This window comes from Homarus americanus, unplaced genomic scaffold (assembly GCF_018991925.1).
Source record: "Homarus americanus isolate GMGI-L3 unplaced genomic scaffold, GMGI_Hamer_2.0 scaffold34345, whole genome shotgun sequence".
NCBI lineage: Eukaryota > Metazoa > Arthropoda > Malacostraca > Decapoda > Nephropidae > Homarus > Homarus americanus.
In genome coordinates this window covers 1,174,641-1,197,641 of record NW_024736072.1, presented here as the reverse complement: position 1 = coordinate 1,197,641, position 23,001 = coordinate 1,174,641, and the positions used below count along the sequence as shown (strand labels likewise).

Sequence of the window (23,001 nt, the reverse complement as noted above, 5' to 3'; positions counted from 1 at the left end):
CACAGTCAGACAGCAGCTACACAGTCAGACAACAGCTGCACAGTCAGACAGCAGCTGCACAGTCAGACAGCAGCTGCACAGTCAGACAACAGCTGCACAGTCAGACAACAGCTACACAGTCAGACCAACAGTGAGGTGGATAACACGTGGCATCATAAGACACATGCACGTCTTGTTTGACACGTGTCAGAGTGGCCATGCCATGCACGTGTCCCGTCACACCAGGGTCTTACCTAGCTTGACCGCCGCCCTCCGCTACACCCAGGCTGGCTCCACCCACTGGGACAACCTTACTGGTCTTGGTGTCTCACAGATATTATTATATTATGATAAATTGATCATCCAAACATAATTTTACCTGGATAACGTTACCAATATGTTTTAGTTTATCACAGTTAAGTAGTACAAGATCTGATGAGTTTGTTAAGGGACATTATTGTAATCAGGGATTTTGTTGAAGAATATATCTGTTTAAGGAAGAAATTACCAACACGTGGCCTGGGTTATTCTGACATACAAGGACACATTAACACTTTACCTAAAAAAAGAAAAGAGAGATTGAAAATAGTTTTGATCAGTTAAGTTTATTAAACAATAACTATACAAATAAATATGATTAATTTACACAACGTCTTAATATTTACCAAAGAATGTATTTACAACTGAAAACACAAAGCAGAGAGGAAATAGGGTATCACAACAACAACAACCACATCACTGACGCACGCCCTTAAGCTCACCGTGGGCGGGTCACTCGTTGGTAGGCCCCAGAGTATTGCTATGTATACGTTATTTATGATAGATATTTGTGCTTTGTGTATTTTCAGTAATGCTTTTTTAATGTTACAGTGACAAGTCTCTCTCTCTCTCTCTCTCTCTCTCTCTCTCTCTCTCTCTCTCTCTCTCTCTCTCGCTCGATGTATTCTTAATAAATAATGGATATATTAGCGACACTCCTTGGCCACCCTGTGTATCACGTAGTATAGTTATAGTGTTTGATGTGAAGGTCCCATAGTATTTGGCTGTACACGAGTCACCTTAACAGTGTGTGTGTGTGTGTGTGTGTGTGTGTGTGTGTGTGTGTGTGTGTGTTCTGGTTAAAGAAATTAACTTTATACCTTCAGAATATATTGCGTGATTATTTATCTTCAGTGTATTAAAAAACACCAACTAATGTCTTCTCTTTATTCCTTGTATTCAATTTGTGTTTAAACCCCAGTGAAATTGATAAAGAATGGGATCACATAAAGATTAGGCCCCCTTCATGTTTATTTCACCTGATGATTAAACACCCTAAATTGTGGGGGGGGGGGAGGTTAGGTTAGGGTAGGTTAGCGTTAGGGTGATTAGGTTAAGTTAGATTAGATTAGCGTTAGGTGTGGTTAATCTTAAAGTGAAATAAGATGGATTAGCGCTAATCTTCACGTGATCCGAAGACTGTATAAGACAAGAGGATTATTTAGTGCTGATAACCAGTCGATGATTCACTTCATTGTTGCAACACATTCTCTCTTCTACTGGTGAGAGGACGAGGTGTTTCAAGATCCTCGGCTGTGTTACTATTTCTTAAGTCTTCTTTTGTGTTTCCTGAATGTGTTACCTTCTTGTCTCCTTCCCTCGTGTGTGTTGTAGCAGTACCCAGAAGTATCCTTAGTGCTCTCTGCATCAGGTAAATGACTTCATCTTTAGTCAATGTTTTTAATGTGTTCTCAAGTTCCTCAATCTTTTTCTTGGTGGTCTTTTGTTGTGCGACTTGAGATAGATTAGTTCCAGGACTGATGTTGGCAATGTCCGAGATGAAAGAGTAAGCCACTGTGAAAACGTCTCTAGAACTCTCTGTTGTTGAATTCGAAGATGTGGTCAAGTTTTTCAACCATATTTCAATTTGTTTTTCATCGGCCATCACCTTTTTGGAAGTATTTATCAAGGAGGAGAGGTAGTGTAGGTGGCGGCGGCGGCGTCCTATTAGTGCAGGAACCAAGAAGGGTAGAGCGATGGCTTTGGATATTCCCAGAGCGAGTAAAGCAGCGATACCCAGAGCACACGTGTTGTCCGACAAACAGGTCTGTACGTTAGTGACGGTCGCTGTGGCAGGTACTGGAACGATGGCGGCCACTGGAGCAATGACGGCAGGCGCAGGAGTGATTGTCTCATCATTATTGGGAAGATCATCGAATACAACACTAGACAAGGCTGGGTGGTAAGGGTAAGAGGGGTTGAAGACGCCCTGGTCTAGATTAGTTGGCTGCTGAAGGGGAAGAGTAGACTGGAGGAACTCGTAGTAGTTATTTATGGACTGGTCAACAGTTGGAGGTTCAGAAGGTGGCGGCTGATTAAAACCCAGCATTTGGAATGACTGTTGACTGGAAAAAATGGATGGGTTAAGCACAGGTGAGATGGGAATGTCCACATGTTCAGGTAACGTTGAGAATAAATGAGCCAATTTGACCTGATCAATTTGGCTCGAGAAGACTGTCTGGTCCAGCAGTGATGGGGGAGAATGTGCTTGACTGGCCGAGGGGCGAATTATGTATCTCACCTGATCAGTGGATGGTCGGAGTTCAGAGTCCTCTTGGTTGGATGGTCGGTGTGGATAGTTCACCTGGCTGGCTAGTGGAAGGCGTTGGTAGTTCTCCTGATTGGCTAGTGGAAGACGTTGGTAGTTCTCCTGATTGGCTAGTGGAAGACGTTGATAATTCACTTGATTGGCTGGTCGAAGACGTTGATTGTTCCCCTGATTGGCTGGTGGAAGACTTTGATAACTCCCCTGATTGGCTGGTGGAAGTCGTTGATAGTTCCCCTGATTGGCTGGTGGAAGACGTTGATAGTTCCCCTGATTGGCTGGTGGAAGACTTTGATAACTCCCCTGATTGGCTGGTGGAAGACTTTGATAACTCCCCTGATTGGCTGGTGGAAGACGTTGATAGTTCCCCTGATTGGCTGGTGGAAGACTTTGATAACTCCCCTGATTGGCTGGTGGAAGACGTTGATAGTTCCCGTGATTGGCTGGTGGAAGTCGTTGATAGTTCCCCTGGTTATTAGATAACGGGCGGGGATAGTTTACCTGGGAAGTCGAAGGTGGTAATGGATAGTTCAGGTCGTTGGTCGAGGGTGGGCGTAGATACCCCCCGTGGCTGTTAGACTGTATGTGTGGATAGTTAGCCTCGTTTGTAGACGATGTGATTGGATACTTTACCTGGTTGGTCGAGGGTGGTAACGGATAGTTCAGGTCGTTGGTCGAGGGTGGTAATGGATAGTTCAGGTAGTTGGTCGAGGGTGGTAACGGATAGTTCAGGTCGTTGGTCGAGAATGGTAACGGATAGTTCAGGTCGTTGGTCGAGGGTAGTAACGGGTAGTTCAGGTCGTTGAAGGGTGGTAATGGATAGTTCACTGGGTTGGACAAGGGTGTGAGTGAACTGGCGTGCTGATTGGTGGAAGGTAAACGTTGGTCGTTATTCAAATAATCTGGGTAACTTACGTCATACACAGAGGAGGTTGTGTAATTGGGTGGCTGGAGTGTTGTGGCCTCAGGTGTGACGTCATCATTGTCAAAACCTGGCGGGTAGTAAGTCGAATCATCCAGAAGGTCAGATATGAGGGTCAGGTACCCTGGTTTTGGCCGGTTTGATCTCTTCACCACCTGGTTGAAGGCTGGTTGCTTACCGTAGTTACCAGAGGCGGAATTTTGCGCCGCGTAGTTGTTGTGGTTAATGAAACCTTGATTACCCAGATGGCCAGAGAAGGTGTTGGTGCCGGTGATGGTAGCGAGGCGACTTTGGAGCTGTTCCTTGCGGAGTGTGTTGTGGGAGGGTAGAGAGCCCAGGACACTCTTCAGGTTAACGGGGTTGTTTATAGGGTGTTCTGTGGGATGAAGAGGACTGATGTTAGGAAGGTCTTGAGGCAGAAGCTCTAAGATAGACCCTCGGTGTTCATTAGGCACATTAGGCTGCGGCAGAGGCTGAAGAACGCCATCACCCACCTGTGCATAAGCCGGATACTCAAACGCGTTGCTTTGTACACCTCCATTACCACTGTAGCTGTATGGCCTTTCTGCACTCAGTACATCACCCACGTGTGCTTGGATGGTCGGGTCAGGGTTCGGTGAGTTCTCTATCCGGTCAGCAAAGTTAGAGAGAACATGTAGATAAGTAAGGTCATCTTCCTCCAGGGTTGTCCCGATGGAGAAAGGCAGGTTGTTGTGGTCAGGGTTACCAATACCCCCGTAGTACTGTCTTCTTGGTGGGGAGTCAGGGTCAGGCCGGGTCCTAGTTTGGTCATAATGTGTGGATGAAGCGTAAGTTTGGTCAGGTGTGGGTGAGAAATGAGTTTGGTCAGGTGTGGGTGAGAAATGAGTTTGGTCAGGTGTGGGTGAGAAATTTGTAAGATATGAGGGATAACTCATATGAATATTATCACTGCCAACACCTCCAACCTCGTGTGGTGGTGGTGGTGGTGGTGATGTTCGGCGTGAGACTATTAATGGTAAGGTTTGCTGTGGTGGTGGTGGTGGCAGCGAAAGTGATGGTGGTTGTGGTTGTGATGGTGGAGGTTGTGGTTGTAGTTGTGGTAGTGGTGGTACTTGTGTTTTATAAAAAGTAGATTCTTCCGTGACCTCATAAGAATGATTTTGAGTTTGTGAGTCTACGGTGGTGGATGTGTGAGCTGTGTGTGAGAGAGGTGGTCCTTGAGCTGTGTGTGAGAGAGGTGGTTCTTGAGCTGTGTGTGAGAGAGGTGGTTCTTGAGCTGTGTGTGAGAGAGGTGGTCCTTGAGCTGTGTTTGAGAGAGGTGGTCCTTGAGCTGTGTGTGAGTTAGGTGGTCCTTGAGCAGTTGTCTGAGGCAGGATGAAGTGAATGACCAAAGGTTCCGCCTCGCTGTTAACCTTGCCCTCGAGTGCCTGCAGCAATTCTGCTGTTCTTTTGCTGCGTCGCTGTATTGAACCGAGAGAAACTGAAGACTTCTTTGGCCTGTTCACGGTAAACCTTGATTGTCTTGAGTTACCGAAATGAAGTTGTTCCTTCAAGGTCGGATGATGTGATTTTCCAGTATTGTGTGTGTGTAAGACAGGTCGACCAACATCAAAATCAAACAGTTTCTTCAATTTCCTTCTATTTTTGACGTGTTCTCCTCTGGTAGTGTACATAAGCTGCTGGGAATTAGGCGAAGGGTGGAATGTGTTAGTTTTTGTCATTGGTTGAGAGTTCCTGGCAGGTAAGGAGCCCGAGACAGTATTCTTGAGAGATTGGTATAAGCCGCCTAGGTCGATGTCATCATCCAGTGAGCCTTGAAGGTGGTGTTCCTGGTGGTGGGATGGTAGAGATCGTGTGGCGCGGGGTGGGTGGTAGAGGGCGGGGTCTAGGTACGGGTAGTTATTCATCTTGGAGGCCAACGACGCCAGGACTCGAGGTGGTAGGTCTTGAGGGTTGACCACAGCACCGTTAGCGATGGAGGAGTTGGTGAACATACTGACGGGCACCGGCTGTTCCCCCACTAACTGCAGCTGCCCGTCCACCATGTTCCAGATTTTGACCAAGACGAACTGAGCGTGAGGGTGTGTAGGATGATCCTCTGTGTTAAAATGACTCCCTTGTTCTCGGTGGTGTCCGGTGCCTCCAGAGTCTGCAAATTGAACAGAAGTGTCGTCAGGGTGTTGGGTAAAGTGGCTAGTAACTGCAGATGTGAAATGAATTGTTGGGTCAGTAACAGTGAAGGAAGACACCGCGTTACTCGATGGTGTTGCTAGTGTCACGTGAGACTGGTCATTAGGTTGTAAACTTTGAATCCCATGCATATTTGTTGTCCTGATATCAGCCGCCCCAACTTGTACTGCTGGAGGAGGTGAAGTGCTGCTGAAGACGGCCGTGTGCTCAGGTGTGTTGTATGGTCTGGCTGTGTCCTGGTCAGTAGTAACAGAAGAAGGTCTGTAGTCAGGTGTTCGAGTGTGACGGACGGCAGATAGAGGAGGAGGAGGAGGTCTGTGGTATGGTCTCAGAATGCTAGAGAAGACAGGAGGAGGGGAGAAGGAGAGAGGTGTGAGGGAGGCGTGACGGTCCAAGTTAAAAGTTAGTGATACGTTGGGAAGTGTCACCTTATCCTGGTCATTAATTAAGGGTGATGAGGGTCTTGTGTGAGGCGTCAAGCTGGGTGATGATGGGGGTGGCGAAAAACATTCTGGTTCGTGGGGAATAATTTTATCAGGGTTTAAGGGTAAAGAATCTACCTTGAGCGGCTCATTACCGGGTCTAGCTGTTAGACCATCACCTGTCTGGCTATCTTTTTCGGTATTAATTAAACTATGTTGTGGAATGTTTGTTGATAGAGATAAGTTGGGGTTTTCATCAACTTGTGTTAACACTTCCTGAAATACAGTATAATCGGACGCATTCACACGCTGGTATTTAAGAGCCACGTGAGGCAGGTATACTGAAGGGGGTCTACCAGAGGCACCAAGTGTGGGCCAGCCATCCACACTGACACTCCCCCCAACAGCTTCTTCGGGGAGGTGAAGCTCTGCACTGTACTTGTCTGTGCTAATGTGTGAACTCTCATAGTGTGGCCAAGTTTCACTTGTAAAGTTACCGACATTTAAGTTGTTTTTCTCGTAAAAAATTCTTCTGTTAGGCTGATCAAAGTGATTATCATTATCAGTAGTAGGAAGGAAGGCGTCATCGTGCCAGTGTGAGTTAGAATCACTTATTTTATACTCAATATTACCAGAGTTGAGTAAGCTTGTTTGATTCACCGGCTTATTATTAGTTGTTAGGCCAACGTTTTGACTTATATAATTAGACTGTTGAGGCCTGAGAGGGTTAAGAGAGGCGAACGTGTTAAAATGTGACTCTGGTAGTTTACCTTGACCTTGTGATCCCGGACGACCCAGCACCCCGCCCTTATTGACTGGTGACGTGTACACTACAGGCGGCCGACGTGTGGTGGAGGTGGACGTGCCTGCCGTGGCAACATAATCAGTGTGTAAGAAGCCCGTGTTGAAAACGTTCATGTTAGGTGGTTGATAAACAGGAAGGAGATTTAACTTCTCTAGCTCAGAAGGAATGACTTGAGGGTCTTTGTAATTTGGATATAGTAGAGCGCTTAGATTAAAGATGTTCTGATTTACCTTAATATTTCCTAACTTACTGTCATTGGGGAGATGCAGCAAAGAGTCATCGGGTGTGTGGGTGACGGTCTCAGGGGAACCTTCTGCACTGAAGGAGGCGAGTGTGGGGGGAGGCGAGGTCAGCTGGGTTGCCTCCGCCACTCTCACAGCCACAGCAGGAGGGTCTCGCTCCCCCGGGTTGTATTCATCCTCGTTGTTACTGTACATTGTGTCATGGTAGATGTAATAGTCATGGGTCTCTTCAGTATACGACTGACTATGTGATGAGTAATAGTAATAATCGTCATAGTTAGGGAAGTCGTCGGCTGAGGGAAGGGAGGAGGAAAAGCTTGAGATAAACGACTCCATTAAGGAGGATGATGTGTTGTGTTGTGAGACTTGAGAGTGTGTGTGAGGTGTTGTTTGAGACGGTAAGCCATAATCAGAGTTAGAGTTTTGAGGAATAAGATTTTCATTGTCTAGTCCAGGTATCCGTAATAAATGAGCTTCGTCAGGTACAGGGGTTTTAGAAGTAGGGGTGATAGTATAGGGCCAAGTGAGAGTCTGAAGGCCGGGAAATTTAGACGGGGCACCAAGCGTATGTGGACGACCATCATCTATCTCTTCCTCATGCCCGTCCCCAAGAATACCATAGGCAGCATAGTACTCACTCAGGTCGTCCTCATAGAAGTCGTATTCAAATTCGGGGGTAGCATTACCTTCTTGGGTCAGAGGTAAGTTGGTAGTGGGTACTGTTTCGCCGCTCTGGATTCCCTCCACTTTGGTGTATGGTTCTTCATGGACTTGTACACTCGTCAGCGGCGGCAAGCTGGTTAAGTCAGGGAATTTAAAGTCGTCATCTAAAGCTTCTGGAGCAGCTGGTCTTGATGTAGTTGTTGGAGTCGTGGAGTCAGAGTTACCGTGTGTGAGTCGCTGTGGGGAAACATCTGGTCCTGGTGAAGAGGTGAACGTGATGCTGGAATGGTTCGGTCTCTTCGTCTCTCCGTTTTGTGAGTTACTGTGTAAGAAATCACTTACTGGTACTGTCTCTGTGAAGTGCTGCTCAAAGAGATTCTCAGTATTTGGCTCCTCGATCACTTGTACCGGAGAATAAACCTCAAACACACTGTCAGGCTTCTTAGTGATGGTATTTAGCTGTGGTAGAGACGGCTTGTTCTGTCTGATGAATTCTCCCATAGCTTCCTTGATCAGTTGTTGGTCTAAGTCGTCTACAGCTATCACTGATGTGGGTCGAGGTGAGGCCGTGGGTATATCATATAGATACGTAACAACAGGTTTGGAGTTTATACTTTCTTGTTGGGAATGAACAGTTGTAAGTTGGTCTTCCTCAGTAGTAGTCATTAGGCTGCCTTGAGGAAAGTTTGGTCTTTGAGGAGGGGTCTCAAATGGTCTCAGATATGACTGTAGTGGTCTGGATTGTGTAGTCGGCCTTGAGAACTTATGTTGTAGTGTCAAGGCAGATGAGGTAAAATAAGGTGTAGTTGTTGTCGAGACTTTGCCGGGAATCTTGAAGGTTGGCCGGGGTGTTGAGGATGACTTGGTTGGTGTTCTCGTCAGTGATTCAAATACAGGAGTTATTATATCTCTCTGGGGAGCTGTAGACAAGGTTGTGGCAGGTGTTGTGAACCAGTACGTTGGTCTAGTGAAGGATGTTATTGGTGGTGATGTAGTGGTGAATGATGGATTACTAGAAATTCGTGTGGTGGTGTGTGGTGCTATGTATGTTGGCCTCCACGTCGACACAGATCCAGTGCCTGGGCTGGTGTGTGGTGGCTCAGCTGATGGTGTAACTGTGCTTTTAGGTCGTAAATAGACGGAAGGAGGTCTTGTGAATGCATAATTAGTGTTTGAATAGGGTTTAGTGACCCAAGAATACTCGGTGGTTGTAGGAGGAGGAAGGGGTCTAGTTGTTGTAGTGGGTGTTGTGGTTGTAGGGGGAGGAGGGGGTCTAGTTGTTGTAGTGGGTGTTGTGGTTGTAGGGGGAGGAGGGGGTCTAGTTGTTGTTGGAGGCCAAGTATTTCCATGGTATCTATTTGGTAGAGAGTGCCAGGTTATTAAAGGAAGTCTTGTGGTTGTTGAGGACCTTGCAGTTGTTGAGGGCCTTGTGGTTGTTGGGGGCCTTGTAGTTGTTGGGGATCGTGTGTTGTTGGAGGCCTTGTAGTTGTTGGGGGCCCTGTGGTTGTTGGGGGCCTTGTTTAAGGGGGCCTTGGTTGTTGGGGGTATTTGGTTGTTATCTTAGATTGTTGAGGCCCTAGTTGTTGGGGGCCTTAGTTGGGGGCTTTTGTAGTTGTTGGGGCCTTGTGGTTGTTGGGGGCCTTGTGGTTGTTGGAGGCCTTGTGGTTGTTGGGGCCCTTGTGGTTGTTGGGGCCTTTGTAAATAGAGGGACCCATGGCGTTAGACTTGGTTTGGTTGTTGGATCGAGCATTATGGTTGAAGGGGATTTTGTGGTGGAAGGATGGTGCCATATAGTTGAAGTGGACCATGTAGTAAGAGGAGACTCATCTATGGTTGATGGTTGACGTGTGGTTGAAGGAATTTTGATCGTGGACCATGTGGTAAGAGAAGACTCATCTATGGTTGATGGTTGACGTGTGGATGAAGGAATCTTGATCGTGGACCATCTAGTAAGAGAAGACTCATCTATGGTTGATGGTTGACGTGTGGATGAAGGAATCTTGATCGTGGACCATCTAGTAAGAGAAGACTCATCTATGGTTGATGGTTGACGTGTGGTTGAAGGAATCTTGATCGTGGACCATGTGGTAAGAGAAGACTCATCTATGGTTGATGGTTGACGTGTGGTTGAAGGAATCTTGATCGTGGACCATGTGGTAAGAGAAGACTCATCTATGGTTGATGGTTGACGTGTGGTTGAAGGAATCTTGATCGTGGGTCTTTTGTTGGAAGGGAATCGTGTGAAGGAAGAGGGACTATGTGGCGAATGAAATGTCATAGAAGGTGGAAGCCAAGTAGAGAGTGTTGGTGTCTCCGTTGTGATATGTTCTGTTGTCAGAGGCTGGGTGGTGGTAGCGGTGATGGTAGTGGTCTTGGGGGCATATGTTGATACCCTGGTAGTAGGTCGTCTGGATGCTGATGTAGTGGTGAGGCTGGGTGATTGGTACGTAGGTTTCTGTGTACCTAGTAAAGTTGTTTCTGGTATTTCCGGTATCGTTATGTATGCCTGAGTGGTATGTGGTACTGCTGTTGATGTATCTGGAGTGGCTGTAGGTATCTGAGTGGTTGTTGTCTTAGGTTTGGTAGATACGAAGGAAAGTGAGGCTGTTGTTGAGGGTCTTTTTGAGATTGGTCTTTTGCCCGCCAGTTTACTCCCGGCAATCTTCTGGCGTATATCACTCTCGTTACTCAGAGCCCAGTCAAAGGATCCAACGTCATTATTAGCCGTAACGAATGTCAGACTATTGAAGGGCACGTATGGCTTCCGTCTTCCAATACGAGGGCCGTGGACAGCCTCTACAGCCTCACCAAAACTCTGTCTATCCTCCTCTGTCCAAGTTGCATCCTTCTTATTCCTCCACCCCTCCTGTGCCAGCCCAAAGTCACCTTGTCCCTCAGAGTCCTGGGTGCTGAGGAGGACATCACGGTGTGGCCTGAAGGAGACGGTGTAGCCAAGGTTGAGGAGAAGTAGTAGGGAGACGAAGGATCCTCTCCGCTGAATAAGTCCCATTGTGCATCAGTTCCTGTAAACAATATAACGTTGTCTTTAGTGTAATGTTCTCAAGAATATGTAAGAGTTAAGCCTCATCACAGGTAGAAACTTATGGCTACCCTTAACTTAACCTAATCCTAATCCTTCATAGGTTAGCATTAGAAAGGTTAATCGTCGGGTGAAATAAGTTAGGGTATCTAATCTTCAGGTGAACTCTTTTAGATAAGCTGTATAATGACTACTGACAGTAACCATTGATATTTTGGCCGCACGTAAAAGATTTTGCTTAAAGACGTGAGAGGCTATTAGTAGATAAGCCACAAAAGTACAAAGAAAAACACGCCAGAAAACTCAGTTAAAGTTTAATAGCGTTTTACCGGTTGTCTTGTTGTCGCCCGGAGCGTTTCATTACGTCCAACTGAGTGGGTGATGTGGAGGAGGAAGGAGGATGGAGGGGCATAGGATGACATACAACCTCGGGCCACACACACACACACACACACACACACACACACACACACACACACACACATCTGGGTAGAATTAGTTTTTGCCCGAGTTACGAGATCAGGCAGGTGGGATGGTGACGACTGAGATGCGAGTTTTTTTTTTTATCAGGTGAAAATTTGAAAGCCCAGTTTATTTCACGTGAAGATTAACCACCCTAACGCTAACCTAACCCTAGCTAACTTAATCTCACCTAATTTAACGCCAACCTAACCACTACCACCACCGCCACCTCCTACACCACAACCAAGGTATCTGACACAGGAAGCAAAAGCACCTGAGGGTTAAACAAAGTCATTACTACCAACACAACTTTCCACTATATGAAACACTTACACCACTTACACCACTTACACCACTTACACCACTTGTAAAACTGTGAACCATTGAACCTTGATACTTGTGACTGAGATGTGTTATGTGTGATGGAGATGTGTTATGTGTGACTGAGATGTGTTATGTGTGATGGAGATGTGTTATGTGTGACGGAGATGTGTTATGTGTGACGGAGATGTGTTATGGAGATACTGTTATATTTGTTCTCTTCTCTTAAGTCTCCTCGAGAAAATTTTGTACCTGAGAGAGAAAAAAATAATTGGCATCGGTCTTGTAACAGTAGAGAGAGAGAGAGAGAGAGAGAGAGAGAGAGAGAGAGAGAGAGAGAGAGAGAGAGAGATTTACCTCCCAAGTATTCTAGCTACTGCACTCAAAATTAGATCACACTCCATTTATTATCACATCAACTTAATAAAACACTAGGAAACGTTAAGTGTAATATTTGTTATGCTCTGCGGGGTTAAAGTAATATCTGTGTGTACTTTGAGTCAGTTTATGTTTCCAGCAGTGAATTAGGTCAACAGTTTGTGGTTCAACGTTAACCACAAACATATAACAAGTGGTGGTTAATGCAATTCACGTATTTTATCATCATCATCATCATCATCATCATCATCATCATCATCATCATCATCATCATCATCATCATTATTATTATTATTATTATTATTATCATTATTATTATTATTATTATTATTATCATTATTATTATTATTATTATTATTATTATTATTATTATTATTATTATTATCATTATCATTATCATTATCATTATTATTATTATTGTTATTATTATTTAATTTTATTTTCGAGGTAGGATGTGGGTTGGGATCGTGTGAGAGGAACCGTGAATTATTATTTATTTTTGTTTTGTTGTAAGTAATATTTTGGTTTACTATGTGGTTACTGGTAGCTTGTGTGGGGCAGTGAGGCGCCTTCATCTGTCTTCTGCTAAGGGGACCAGTATCTCTCTCTCTCTCTCTCTCTCTCTCTCTCTCTCTCTCTCTCTCTCACACACACACACACATACTTGTCCACTTTTACTGTACTCATGGTCACTATCACACACACTCATGGACTCCAAAACATCGTTTGTGCCTCGTTAACACTGATTCGTCCTCGCTAACATTAACTCGTCCTCGCTAACATTAACTCGTCCTCGCTAACATTAACTCGTCCTCGCTAACATTGACTCGTCCTCGCTAACATTAACTCGTCCTCGCTAACATTAACTCGTTCTCGCTAACATTAACTCGTCCTCGCTAACATTAACTCGTCCTCGCTAACATTAACTCGTCCTCGCTAACATTAACTCGTCCTCGCTAACATTAACTCGTTCTCGCTAACATTAACTCGCCCTCGCTAACATTGACTCGTCCTCGGTAACATTGACCCACAAAGTTCAACGTGTTAGAAGCATTGACCATGACCAAGGTATCTACTGTTGTGACGTCCGGTGGATGACTTGCTGTTTGACGCCCCCGTGGTTTGGTTTCTGGCAGCTTGGAAATTCCGCAGCTTCATCCACTAGTCCTGCGGTCTCTCTCAATCAAAAACCCGAAAAAACCAGAAATGGGTAGTGGGGGCAGGGGGATACATGACCTGTGTTAGATATAAAATCACATGAAAATTACTCACCCTAGTTTACTTTTGTTAGATTAGGTTATATTAGGTGAAGTTATGGGTTAGATTATGGTAGGTTAGGTTCTGTTAGGTTTGGGTAGATTAGGCTGGACTGCGTTAAGTTAGGTTAGATGTGATTAAGTTAGGTAAATGCAGTAAACAAATTCCTTTTAAAGATAATGTACTGATAATAATAATAATAATGATAATAATAATAATAATAATAATAATAATAATAATAATAATAATAATAATAATAATAATAATAATAATAATGATAATAATAATATAATCTTTGCTCTTCGGCTATATACATCAACTCAGAATCCGCCTTTACTGACCCGATTCTCAATAATATTCCCGCGTGAGGGAATTAATCTTACCACACCCAGTAACCAGTTCTTGGTGACCCCTTAAACTTGATCGTCTTACCTACAAAGTCACGTGTCTTTACGGTGTTCAATTATAGACCTGAGTGGTGACGAAAAATGGTACAGTAATGGTTTAGCCTCTTATCATACTGCACTGTACTGTGTAGTATTTGGTGACCCTCCTCCATTCCCACCCCTTCGCTATATTTATATCTATCTATCTATCTATTTATCCCCCTCTCTCTCTATGTCTATCTATCTTTCTACCAACCTCTCTCTCTCTCTCTCTCTCTCTCTCTCTCTCTCTCTCTATTTATGCTTATATATAATGCAATCAATGGTTATTCCTGGAAATATTATGGATAACGGTAAGTTGTATGCAAAAGGCTATGTTATGCTTCAATATTTACCCCCCGCCACCACCCCCCAAATCCGAGAACAATATTTTGGATCAACTCAAACACGTCTCTCTCTCTCTCAGCGGAAGGTACACATTACGGTAAACTTGGTGAGAAAATCGTTAAAGAAAATAAAAATGATTAAGATATTATCAGCGGTAATGGTGGAGTGGTGTGGCGTGTGGTGTGGTCGCGTTGACGGTCGCTGGTAAATTGGTGAAAATATCAGCTGTTTGGTTGTGCACGGCCCACTCCTCTTATTTAACACCTCCCTACCGACCCTACCTATTTATCTACCTATCTACTTATCTTTCTACCTATCTGCGTATCTTTCTTCCTACTTATTTATCTATATATCTACGTATCTTTCTACCTACTTATCTACCTACCTATTTATCACCTTATCTACCTACCTACCTACCTACCTACCTACCTACCTACCTACTACCACTGTCTCACTCACGTACTCTCCTCTGCTCCCATTTGTTCCTTCATTACAGGTTAAAAGTTGGGTAAGAAGGGAGAGTAACTATAGTGCGTTTTTTATCAGATGAGAAAAAACGCACTATAGTGTATTACAATAAACTAGAGATACGTATGTTAGACTCTCTCCCTCTCTCTCTGGTCGTAAGAATATCAAGTATCTAAAAGCTGAGGATAATGTCTTAAAAATCGTAATACCTGAAGATTCGACACTCCAGTTTATTTCACCTGAAGTTCATCCACACCTAACGCTAAAACAATCTAACCAAACCTAACCTAACCTAACCTAACGCTAAAACAATCTAACCAAACCTAACCTAACCTAACGCTAAAACAATCTAACCTAACCTAACCTAAACTCCAGGTAGCCTTAGGGTGGTTGATCATCAGGTGAAATAATCCAGGGTGTGTAATCTTCAGGTGATCCTATAAGGTAGACATATACATCATTTAAGAATATACATAAAGTAATAAACTAAATCAAATTGTTCTACATCCGAGCTTCTCAAACGTCTCCATGCGTGACCCTGTAAACATCACCAACCCTACCTTCACCACCCCAGCCATACTGTAAGATAGAGGGGGGCAGCGGTCACTATGTACAGTATAGCACTTTTAGAGGTACAGCTTTGAGTCTGTCTTGAAACTCTTAGATTTACTGAACTTTGATAATTTACCTTTTTTTTTTATTAGGGGGGGGGTGATCCTTTTCTGGGGGGAGGAGAGATGAGCATAACTGGTGATGGTAATGAGAGAACCAGATCATACGAAACTTATAGCGGACTGTTTTTATTTATTTATTTATTTACTTATTTATTTATTTATTTATTTATTTATTTATGATGCGGGAGTGTAAATATTCCAGGATTTCTTCCAGTGATTAAAACTCACCTATGTTTACAAGTAATGGGAAATAATATGAGGATTTTTGAAGAAGTAGTAGAAAAGGTGGCAAAAATAATATAAACAGGTGTACCTAATCTTCATGTGATCCTAATTTTGTAACATAAAACATACCTAAATATTGTTTAACCTCTTCTGGCTAGTCATGGCGCCATCATCCTCAAGACCGTGGTTTACAAGCTCATCATCACACTATATTGACCAGCTGACAGTGAACGTTGAGACTGATGGTGAAAAAACCAGGTGTTGTTAAGTCGTGTCTCTGTTGTACACTGGTAGTATATTTATGTGATTGTGTCGTGCAGTGTAAAACTTTTGTTGAAATGATGACGATGCAACCTCTTCACGAGAGAGAGAGAGAGAGAGAGAGAGAGATAGATAAGCAGGCTTTAACTGTCAGAGTAGATTGATGGTTGTGGTCAGTCGCTGAAGGTTCTAAATCTAAACCATTACAGTGACTCGCTAGATGCTTACGTGTTCCTCTTTATCCAGTCCTGAATTGTACACTTCCACATATTACGTCATTCGTTATGTGTATACGCTCTGGAGTTAGTTCTTGATACAAATTTCGTCATTGGTTAATACATTTTGTAGTTGTTGATAATCTTTTCGCTGTTTATTATTAGCGTGTGGAAGGGACCGTTATATGGCCATGTGAATTTATCGTTATCCATCAGCGTATTTTAATCACAGGTGAAACGTTAGATCACCTGAAGATTAGACCACATACACCTTGTTTCACCTTTAGACTAACCACTGTAAGGTTAACATAACATAACATAACATAACATAACATAACATAACATAAACATATCACCATAGCCATCCTTAACCAAATCTAATCTAACATGAACTAACCTAATAACATATCATAACTTAACCTACCCTTACAGCATAACATCAACTCGGGGGGGAGGGAGGGGAGGGGTAATCTTCAGGTGAATGTAAGTGTTTTTTTATCTATTTAACCAACAAAACTGGATTAGCTTTAGAAGTAGTCAATAACATTAAGTTTTATCCCCACACAGCGTTTATATTTACAGTATGGCGGTGTTTGAGGTGCGGGTTCTAATGGTACTGTTTGTATAGCGGTACTGTACTGCCCTGGCCGATTGTTCATTGGTCATAGCCGTCCGTAATGATTCGTATTTCTTCACAAGCGGAACAGAAGAAACTCACTGAAATGGAATATCCTGGTGTTTTTTGTGTGTGTGTTTTTTATTTGTTAGTTTTTTTGCTTGTTGGTTCGGCTGTTTGAAGGTTATGTATATAGGTTTGTTGATATGCCGCGTACATGTTTTCACGCTGGGTTGATGTGTGTGAGTACATTAGTGTGAGAGTACAATGATGTGTGTGTGTGAGTACAGTCGTGTATGTGTGTGTGAGTACAGTCGTGTATGTGTGTGTGAGTACAGTCGTGTATGTGTGTGTGAGTACAGTCGTGTATGTGTGTGTGAGTACAGTCGTGTATGTGTGTGTGTGAGTACAGTCGTGTATGTGTGTGTGAGTACAGTCGTGTATGTGTGTGTACAGTAGTGTATGTGTGTGTACAGTAGTGTATGTGTGTGTGTGTGTGTACAGTAGTGTTTGTGTGATGGAAGTAAACAGTATTGACCAATCACCAACACCCCGTTATGAGCCTCAATACTGTACACCTCCGGCCTGGACACTTGGGGGAATTTTCACACGTACTTATCTTCCTCTGTGGGTGTGGGAACTCGTGTGATTGGCTCATTTAAACCCCAAGAACAAAATGGAGTCAAAATTTCCCTCTAACTCTTCCATAACAAAGTAAAGTATATTCATCCAGCCCCATTTATCGCCTCACTGTTTCTTATACTTGGACCGGTGAGGAGAATATTCCTATATGCCGACAGGTAACATCAATACACACTCCGGGAACATCACCGTAAAGTGTACATGAGAGTTTACATGTACGACAACAAATCTAACATTAATAATAACACCAAAAAATAACATTAATATTAATAATAAAAAACACCACGACCAACAACAGTAGCAACAATAATAGCAGCAACTATAGCAAAAATAATAATAACAATAGCAATAACAACAACGGTAAACAAATATCACGTAGATAAATAACAGCTACCGAATAGTTCATGTGAGACTATGAGAAGGTTTATTTGTATATATTGTTGTAAATAAATACATTTTGATATTAAGGGAAAGTATAATGTGTAGATTGTGAGGACAGCTATGTCAAGATGTGTGTGTGTGTGTGTGTGAAACTATGGGCAAGTTTCTTTACGCCATTTGCCTCTGTCTACCCAGCAGTAATTGGGAACCCGGATGTTAATCGATTTGCGGATCGTGTTCCGGGGTAATGGTTAGTCAGTGCAGTTGGCGAGTTGTCCGGTCTTCTTGGACTATTCCTTGACATTGGGTCATGCAACTCGTTAACTCAGGGTGTGGTTGTTGTGTTGGCGACAGCTTCTACACCTTAAACAAAAATCACGTCGAGGTGGCCCTTGGGCCGGTCATCCTCGTTAACACGAGAGGCAACCATTGCTATTATTATACGTATAGTTGTATAGTTATATAACATATAATTAAGAATCACAGCAGCTTTGTTAAGTCAAATTGTTGAAGTTATCAAACACTTTGGTGAGATACCCAAGTGGAATTATTTGTAAATTGATCTTGAGAAAAGACACAAAAAAGTTGTCATCACCTCCATGAACCTTGAGTCGTAGACACTGTACTGATATAAGGTATTTTAACGTGAACGGTCCTCCTGTTGCGGTGAGTCGTGTAGTGGTAACGACTTCGATAACTGTGGAAATGATGGTGATGATCATAATAGTGATGGTGACGGCAACAGGGGTGGTGTAGGAACCTGCTCATTACACTCGTATGTTTGGTAGGCACCAACTTTCTCTCGCTCTCTGGCAGCGACGCTCTTGTACAGATGACATATATTATTACTGTCATATTTTAAATGAAGAATGTTGCCTAACCTATTGTCTTGGTGTAAGTGGTCCCATATTCATGACGGCCCGTTAGGGGAAGTGTGGATACAACGCACTGTATACTAAGCCTTCGGTACACAAGGAGGCAGCATGGGGGACTTTTTTGCAAACATAGTAATACTTGAGCTAGAAGTTTACACATGAAAATTCTTTAACTTCGTTAGTCTCCAGCTAACAAGGATAAGAACGAGGAGCTTCTGCATGACTGAAGCCTGAGGCGTCCCTCTCAACCAATCACGACGCCTCCCTCCTACACGCTCGGTTTAGTACAAGTCATTCACCCGAAGATTCAAACAGGTGCACGACACGTGCAACATCAATTTTTCTAACGGAAAAGACTTCTTCCTTAGCGAACTTTACCCTTGATGGCAACCATTGCTGGACAACAGTAACGGAATAACACATACAGAAGTATGGTGGACTTCGCGTAATACACCTTTTCACATATCCATTGAGACATTGTTACATAACTATTTGACAAATTTCATAACCGAATGACAGAACACATATCGAATGACAATCTAAAATAACTGTTGGTGGTATGTCATTCTCCAATTGTTACATTCTCAAACTATATGTAGACTATCGGTTTATTGTTCACGTCTGTCAACTTTATAACTTATGTCAATCACTTCCGTTAGCATGAACGAACAGTTATTTTAGATTGTCATTCGATATGTGTTCTGTCATTCGGTTATGAAATTTGTCAAATAGTTATGTAACAATGTCTCAACGGATATGTGAAAAGGTGTATTTGTGGACATCACCTCTGATGGTGTAATGTTAGTGTACAACAACAGTGGATTGAAAGTCATCCTCCAAGGTGTGTGTGTGTGTGTGTACAGTATATGTGTGCGTGTGTGTGTATATGTGCGTGTGTGTGTGTGTGTGTGTATGTATGTGTGTGTGTGTGTACATTAAGTCCCTCCTCACTCTCACCTCTCCAGGAAGTGTGAGGCCAGTCTCCTGAACCAATAAATACATGTTAAAATAAAACAAGCTGCACACTAAGTCCAACAGAAACTTAAGAGTAGTGATTTGTTTACAGTCGCCTCGGTGTGACTCCCGGCAGTCCTGTACACACTAAGTGTTTGGTATCCAAAGCCAATTAAATTATCGAAGTATCTTTTATCACATCGAAACTATTAGTGTGAGGGCCAATGTATCAGCTTTGGAGTCGCGTGGATTTCCTATGATAGTTTTTGACAACTTAAATAAATGTATTCTTTTGAGTCGAAAGAACAAGAAAATTGCTGCTGTCATTTTCTATTGGCCATCAGTGACCTTGGCCTGAGGTTAAAGTTCATGGGTTTAAATTCGTCTTCCTGGCTCTAAGCCTCTGTGTATAATTAGCATATGCAGGCCCTCTATCTTTGACCTTTGTGGAGAGGAATTGTTTGTAGAGCTTCTCACTTCAGAGATCTGTTTGTGAATTCGGCAGGACATGTTGACAAAAGTTGATCTTAACATGACTGAACGGGATGATCAAAGAGCGAGAGTGCGTGTTAGCTACCTGGGGGAGGTTAGTTTAGGTTAGGATGTGTTAGGTTAGCGTTAGGGGTGCTTAATCTTAGTCTGAAATGAGCTGGGGGTTAATTTTCAGGTGATTCGAATGCTTTTTACACATCAACCAAACCACACACACTGCTCTCTCTCTCTCTCTCTCTCTCTCTCTCTCTCTCTCTCTTAAACACATCAAGTCTTACCTGTTACTGCGTGTTTACATATTTCAATGGTTGATGTCTCCCTTGGCCAGTGGAAATGATTCTTGAACAGGTAGTCAGTTTATGCTGGGGGGGGGACGATATACGTGATGTTGTGATGTAACCTTAATATATAAATACAAGTAAATAACAGTATATTAACTTAGTATCAACCTTTACTCTCTTAATAGTGTATAGACAGAGTTAATGATCTTGTATGAAGTTGTATTTATCTTCTTGGTTCCGATACTTGAAGACACTATATACTTTAATACTTATGACACGTGTTTGGTTGAATGGTCATCACAGGTGTGCGTGGTTGAGTTGAGTATTTGGTGGATCTGTAGTGAGTATTTTGGAGGGAGGCGGGGGATCGACGTTCAGGGTGGTGAGACGAGAAGTGTGATCTCTCTTGTACTGTGAGGTCAGGTGTGTGTACCTGTGGGGGTGTGAGCTGCACTGGTCCGTGGTGGGGGGGTACTACTCTTGTCTGTGGTGAGGGAAGGGTTGTAATTGTAGCTTATAAGTACTACTCTGGTCCGTGGTGACTGGATATGTACTAAAGTCGTAACACTGCACTGGTCCTTGGTGGAGGGATGTGTACTTATGGCCTAAAGTACTTCACTGAGTCCGTGGTGGCGGAGAGCAAACAGTTGGTGTACAGGAGTCAGCGGTCACTCAACAGTAATTGGAACACACCGCACAATACCAACACACACACCTACACTAAGCGACACAACACACACCTACACCAAGCGACACGCACACAACGAATGGCGGGGAAGTGTTACCACCGCCATACTCACCTCGCGCGCGCCTTCACATTTACACACTCCAGCGCCTCCCTGATCACACACACACACACACACACACACACACACACACACACACACACTAACTGGCCTGGAATATATGACGCCCATTAGTATTCATTACAAACCGAAAGTTGATTCAACAATCGCTTTCACTGTCCCGAATTTCATAGTTTAGTAGTCGGGTGTACTGCTTTCTGTGGTCCGGGGGGGGGTTGGGGTAACCTGCCACCAGTTCCGCTGATGTTAGTTCTCGTGTCAGTCTTTGGTAAAAACAGTACAAGAACTTACTCTTTAGCAGTGCATAGTGATCACCTGTAGATTAATCAGTGATTAACAATCACCCTAACTTATTTCACGAGATGATTAAATACCCTAATGCTGACCTAACCTATCCCCTCCAGGTAGCAATAGGATTGTTGTTATGTTAATACTGCATTTCAAAATCTAAGTCTTTAAGCGCTTAACAAAGTTAGTGATACATAATGACTAGTCCAACAACACTGTATAATCATCTGGTGAAATAAGCTAAGTATCACGCTGGTGTGGCGCTGTACGGAGATGTTAACTAAGTCATATTAGTTGTGTGCGCTGCAGCTACACCACCTCTTTGATCATGTAAACAAATATAGTATTACATTATGACTCTGTTATTGTTTCTTTCACATTTACATTATAGTGAAGGTAATAATCAGGCTGGAAATACGTGAAAGAGTTGGCTGTTGTCAATCTCCGGTGACAACATACAGTACAGTGCTTTTGATTATAAAATGGCAATACAGCTTTTCATTCAAACTGTATTTTTCTCTCCATAGTTTGACCCACTTTTTGTTTTTTTAATCTAGAATCCTTTCCGATCCGCTTTCATAATTCATATGTCTGTTTGCGCCTCTAAGTTAGGATGACCAATTTTAACAATATACACTGTTAGCTGGTGAGTGAGCTTAAATTTAGAGGTCTTCGTACCCTTTATGGTCACACCAGCGTTCACTTATGATATGTGTTAGTAGCGGAAGTATTGTCAGAAGGAAGATTATTAATAACGATGTAATAATGAACTTTGTAGATCTTCCACCGTGACTGGAGGGGCAGGACCACCCAGTGATAATACTGTAATACATAATACCTCACTTAGTTTAACCCTGATACTTCTTGCTACACTGTACACGTCGGCCTCCCACCAACTGTCAACTGTCATACTACCTTTACAATATTACTAATACACATATGATAAGAGAAAAAAAATTGTATGCCTTTGTGAGCATTGCATGTGAGTGTGGGTGAGAGTAGCAGCAACAGGTAGTAGTTGTGAGGATCTAGACTTCTAGAGCATGGGTGGCGCATCAACTATAGTCGTGAGAGATAACAGTTTCAGTTTTGGTCTACTGTAGATGGCAACTTCCCAGTGAGGGACGGTAACTATGGGTGACTCACTTCCCGTGACCACACGCAGTTGTTATTATTGTTATTACACCGCTTCGGAGTTCCCATCACCTGCCTCACAGGATGTTCGTAGAAAGGTGCCCGGTTGTTCTACAGTTAACGTCATGCTTTCTAACATAGTTATGTACAATTTAAAAAAAATTTCTACATACTCTTTCACCGCTACAACTTGAAGTACTGGAGGGTGACTTATATATCCTGGGATAAAATGGTCAGTCGGTTGAATTGGAAAGGTTAGCTTTGAAAACTCCAGGAAAACAGTGAAAGTTCTATCTCACAAATTTAAGTTTCAAAATCCAAAATGTAAAATCACACGTAACAGGGGCAGATCCAGGGGGGTCCTGGGGTTCCGGACGCCCCCCCCCCTTTTCATCAGAAAATTCCAATACTTTTTCTTTAATGCAGTATTGTACTCAGGCATTTTTGTATTGTAAAAGGAAATTATGATTGACCTCAGAATATCTCCTTATATCAAGTGCATATGACCTCAAATGGCCTCCAAATGCCCATGATATTGGTCAGATTAAAAATAAAATAAATAAATAAAATCTGGGGGCTTACACCGCCCCCAAAAAATGCTAGTTGTTAGTTGTTCGCCACGTTTCCCTTTGATATTCCTGGATCCGCCCCTGCGTAACTTAAATTAAC

General features: G+C 43.1%; 2 protein-coding genes across 3 annotated transcripts; both read right to left on the bottom strand.

Annotated features, from left to right (window-relative positions):
• Window positions 1-1,358: 1,358 nt before the first annotated feature.
• On the bottom strand, window positions 1,359-9,258 carry LOC121871904. Of its 2 annotated transcripts, none has more exons than XM_042374499.1 (2): window positions 7,135-9,258; window positions 1,359-5,616 (listed from the first exon to the last, which is right to left on the bottom strand). In XM_042374499.1, the coding sequence occupies exons 1-2, from the start codon at window positions 8,453-8,455 to the stop codon at window positions 1,490-1,492; spliced, it is 5,448 nt and encodes a 1,815-aa protein (XP_042230433.1). In that variant the 5' UTR covers window positions 8,456-9,258; the 3' UTR covers window positions 1,359-1,489. The 2 variants fall into 2 exon arrangements, with proteins under 2 accessions (XP_042230433.1, XP_042230435.1); XM_042374501.1 differs by having other exon boundaries at window positions 7,813-9,258.
• Window positions 9,259-9,365: 107 nt separating this feature from the next.
• On the bottom strand, window positions 9,366-20,853 carry LOC121871923 (mucin-2-like). The gene is made up of 2 exons (XM_042374524.1): window positions 20,102-20,853; window positions 9,366-10,812 (listed from the first exon to the last, which is right to left on the bottom strand). Exon 2 carries the CDS (start codon window positions 10,797-10,799, stop codon window positions 9,366-9,368), a length of 1,434 nt encoding a protein of 477 aa, XP_042230458.1. The 5' UTR covers window positions 10,800-10,812; window positions 20,102-20,853.
• Window positions 20,854-23,001: the final 2,148 nt, after the last annotated feature.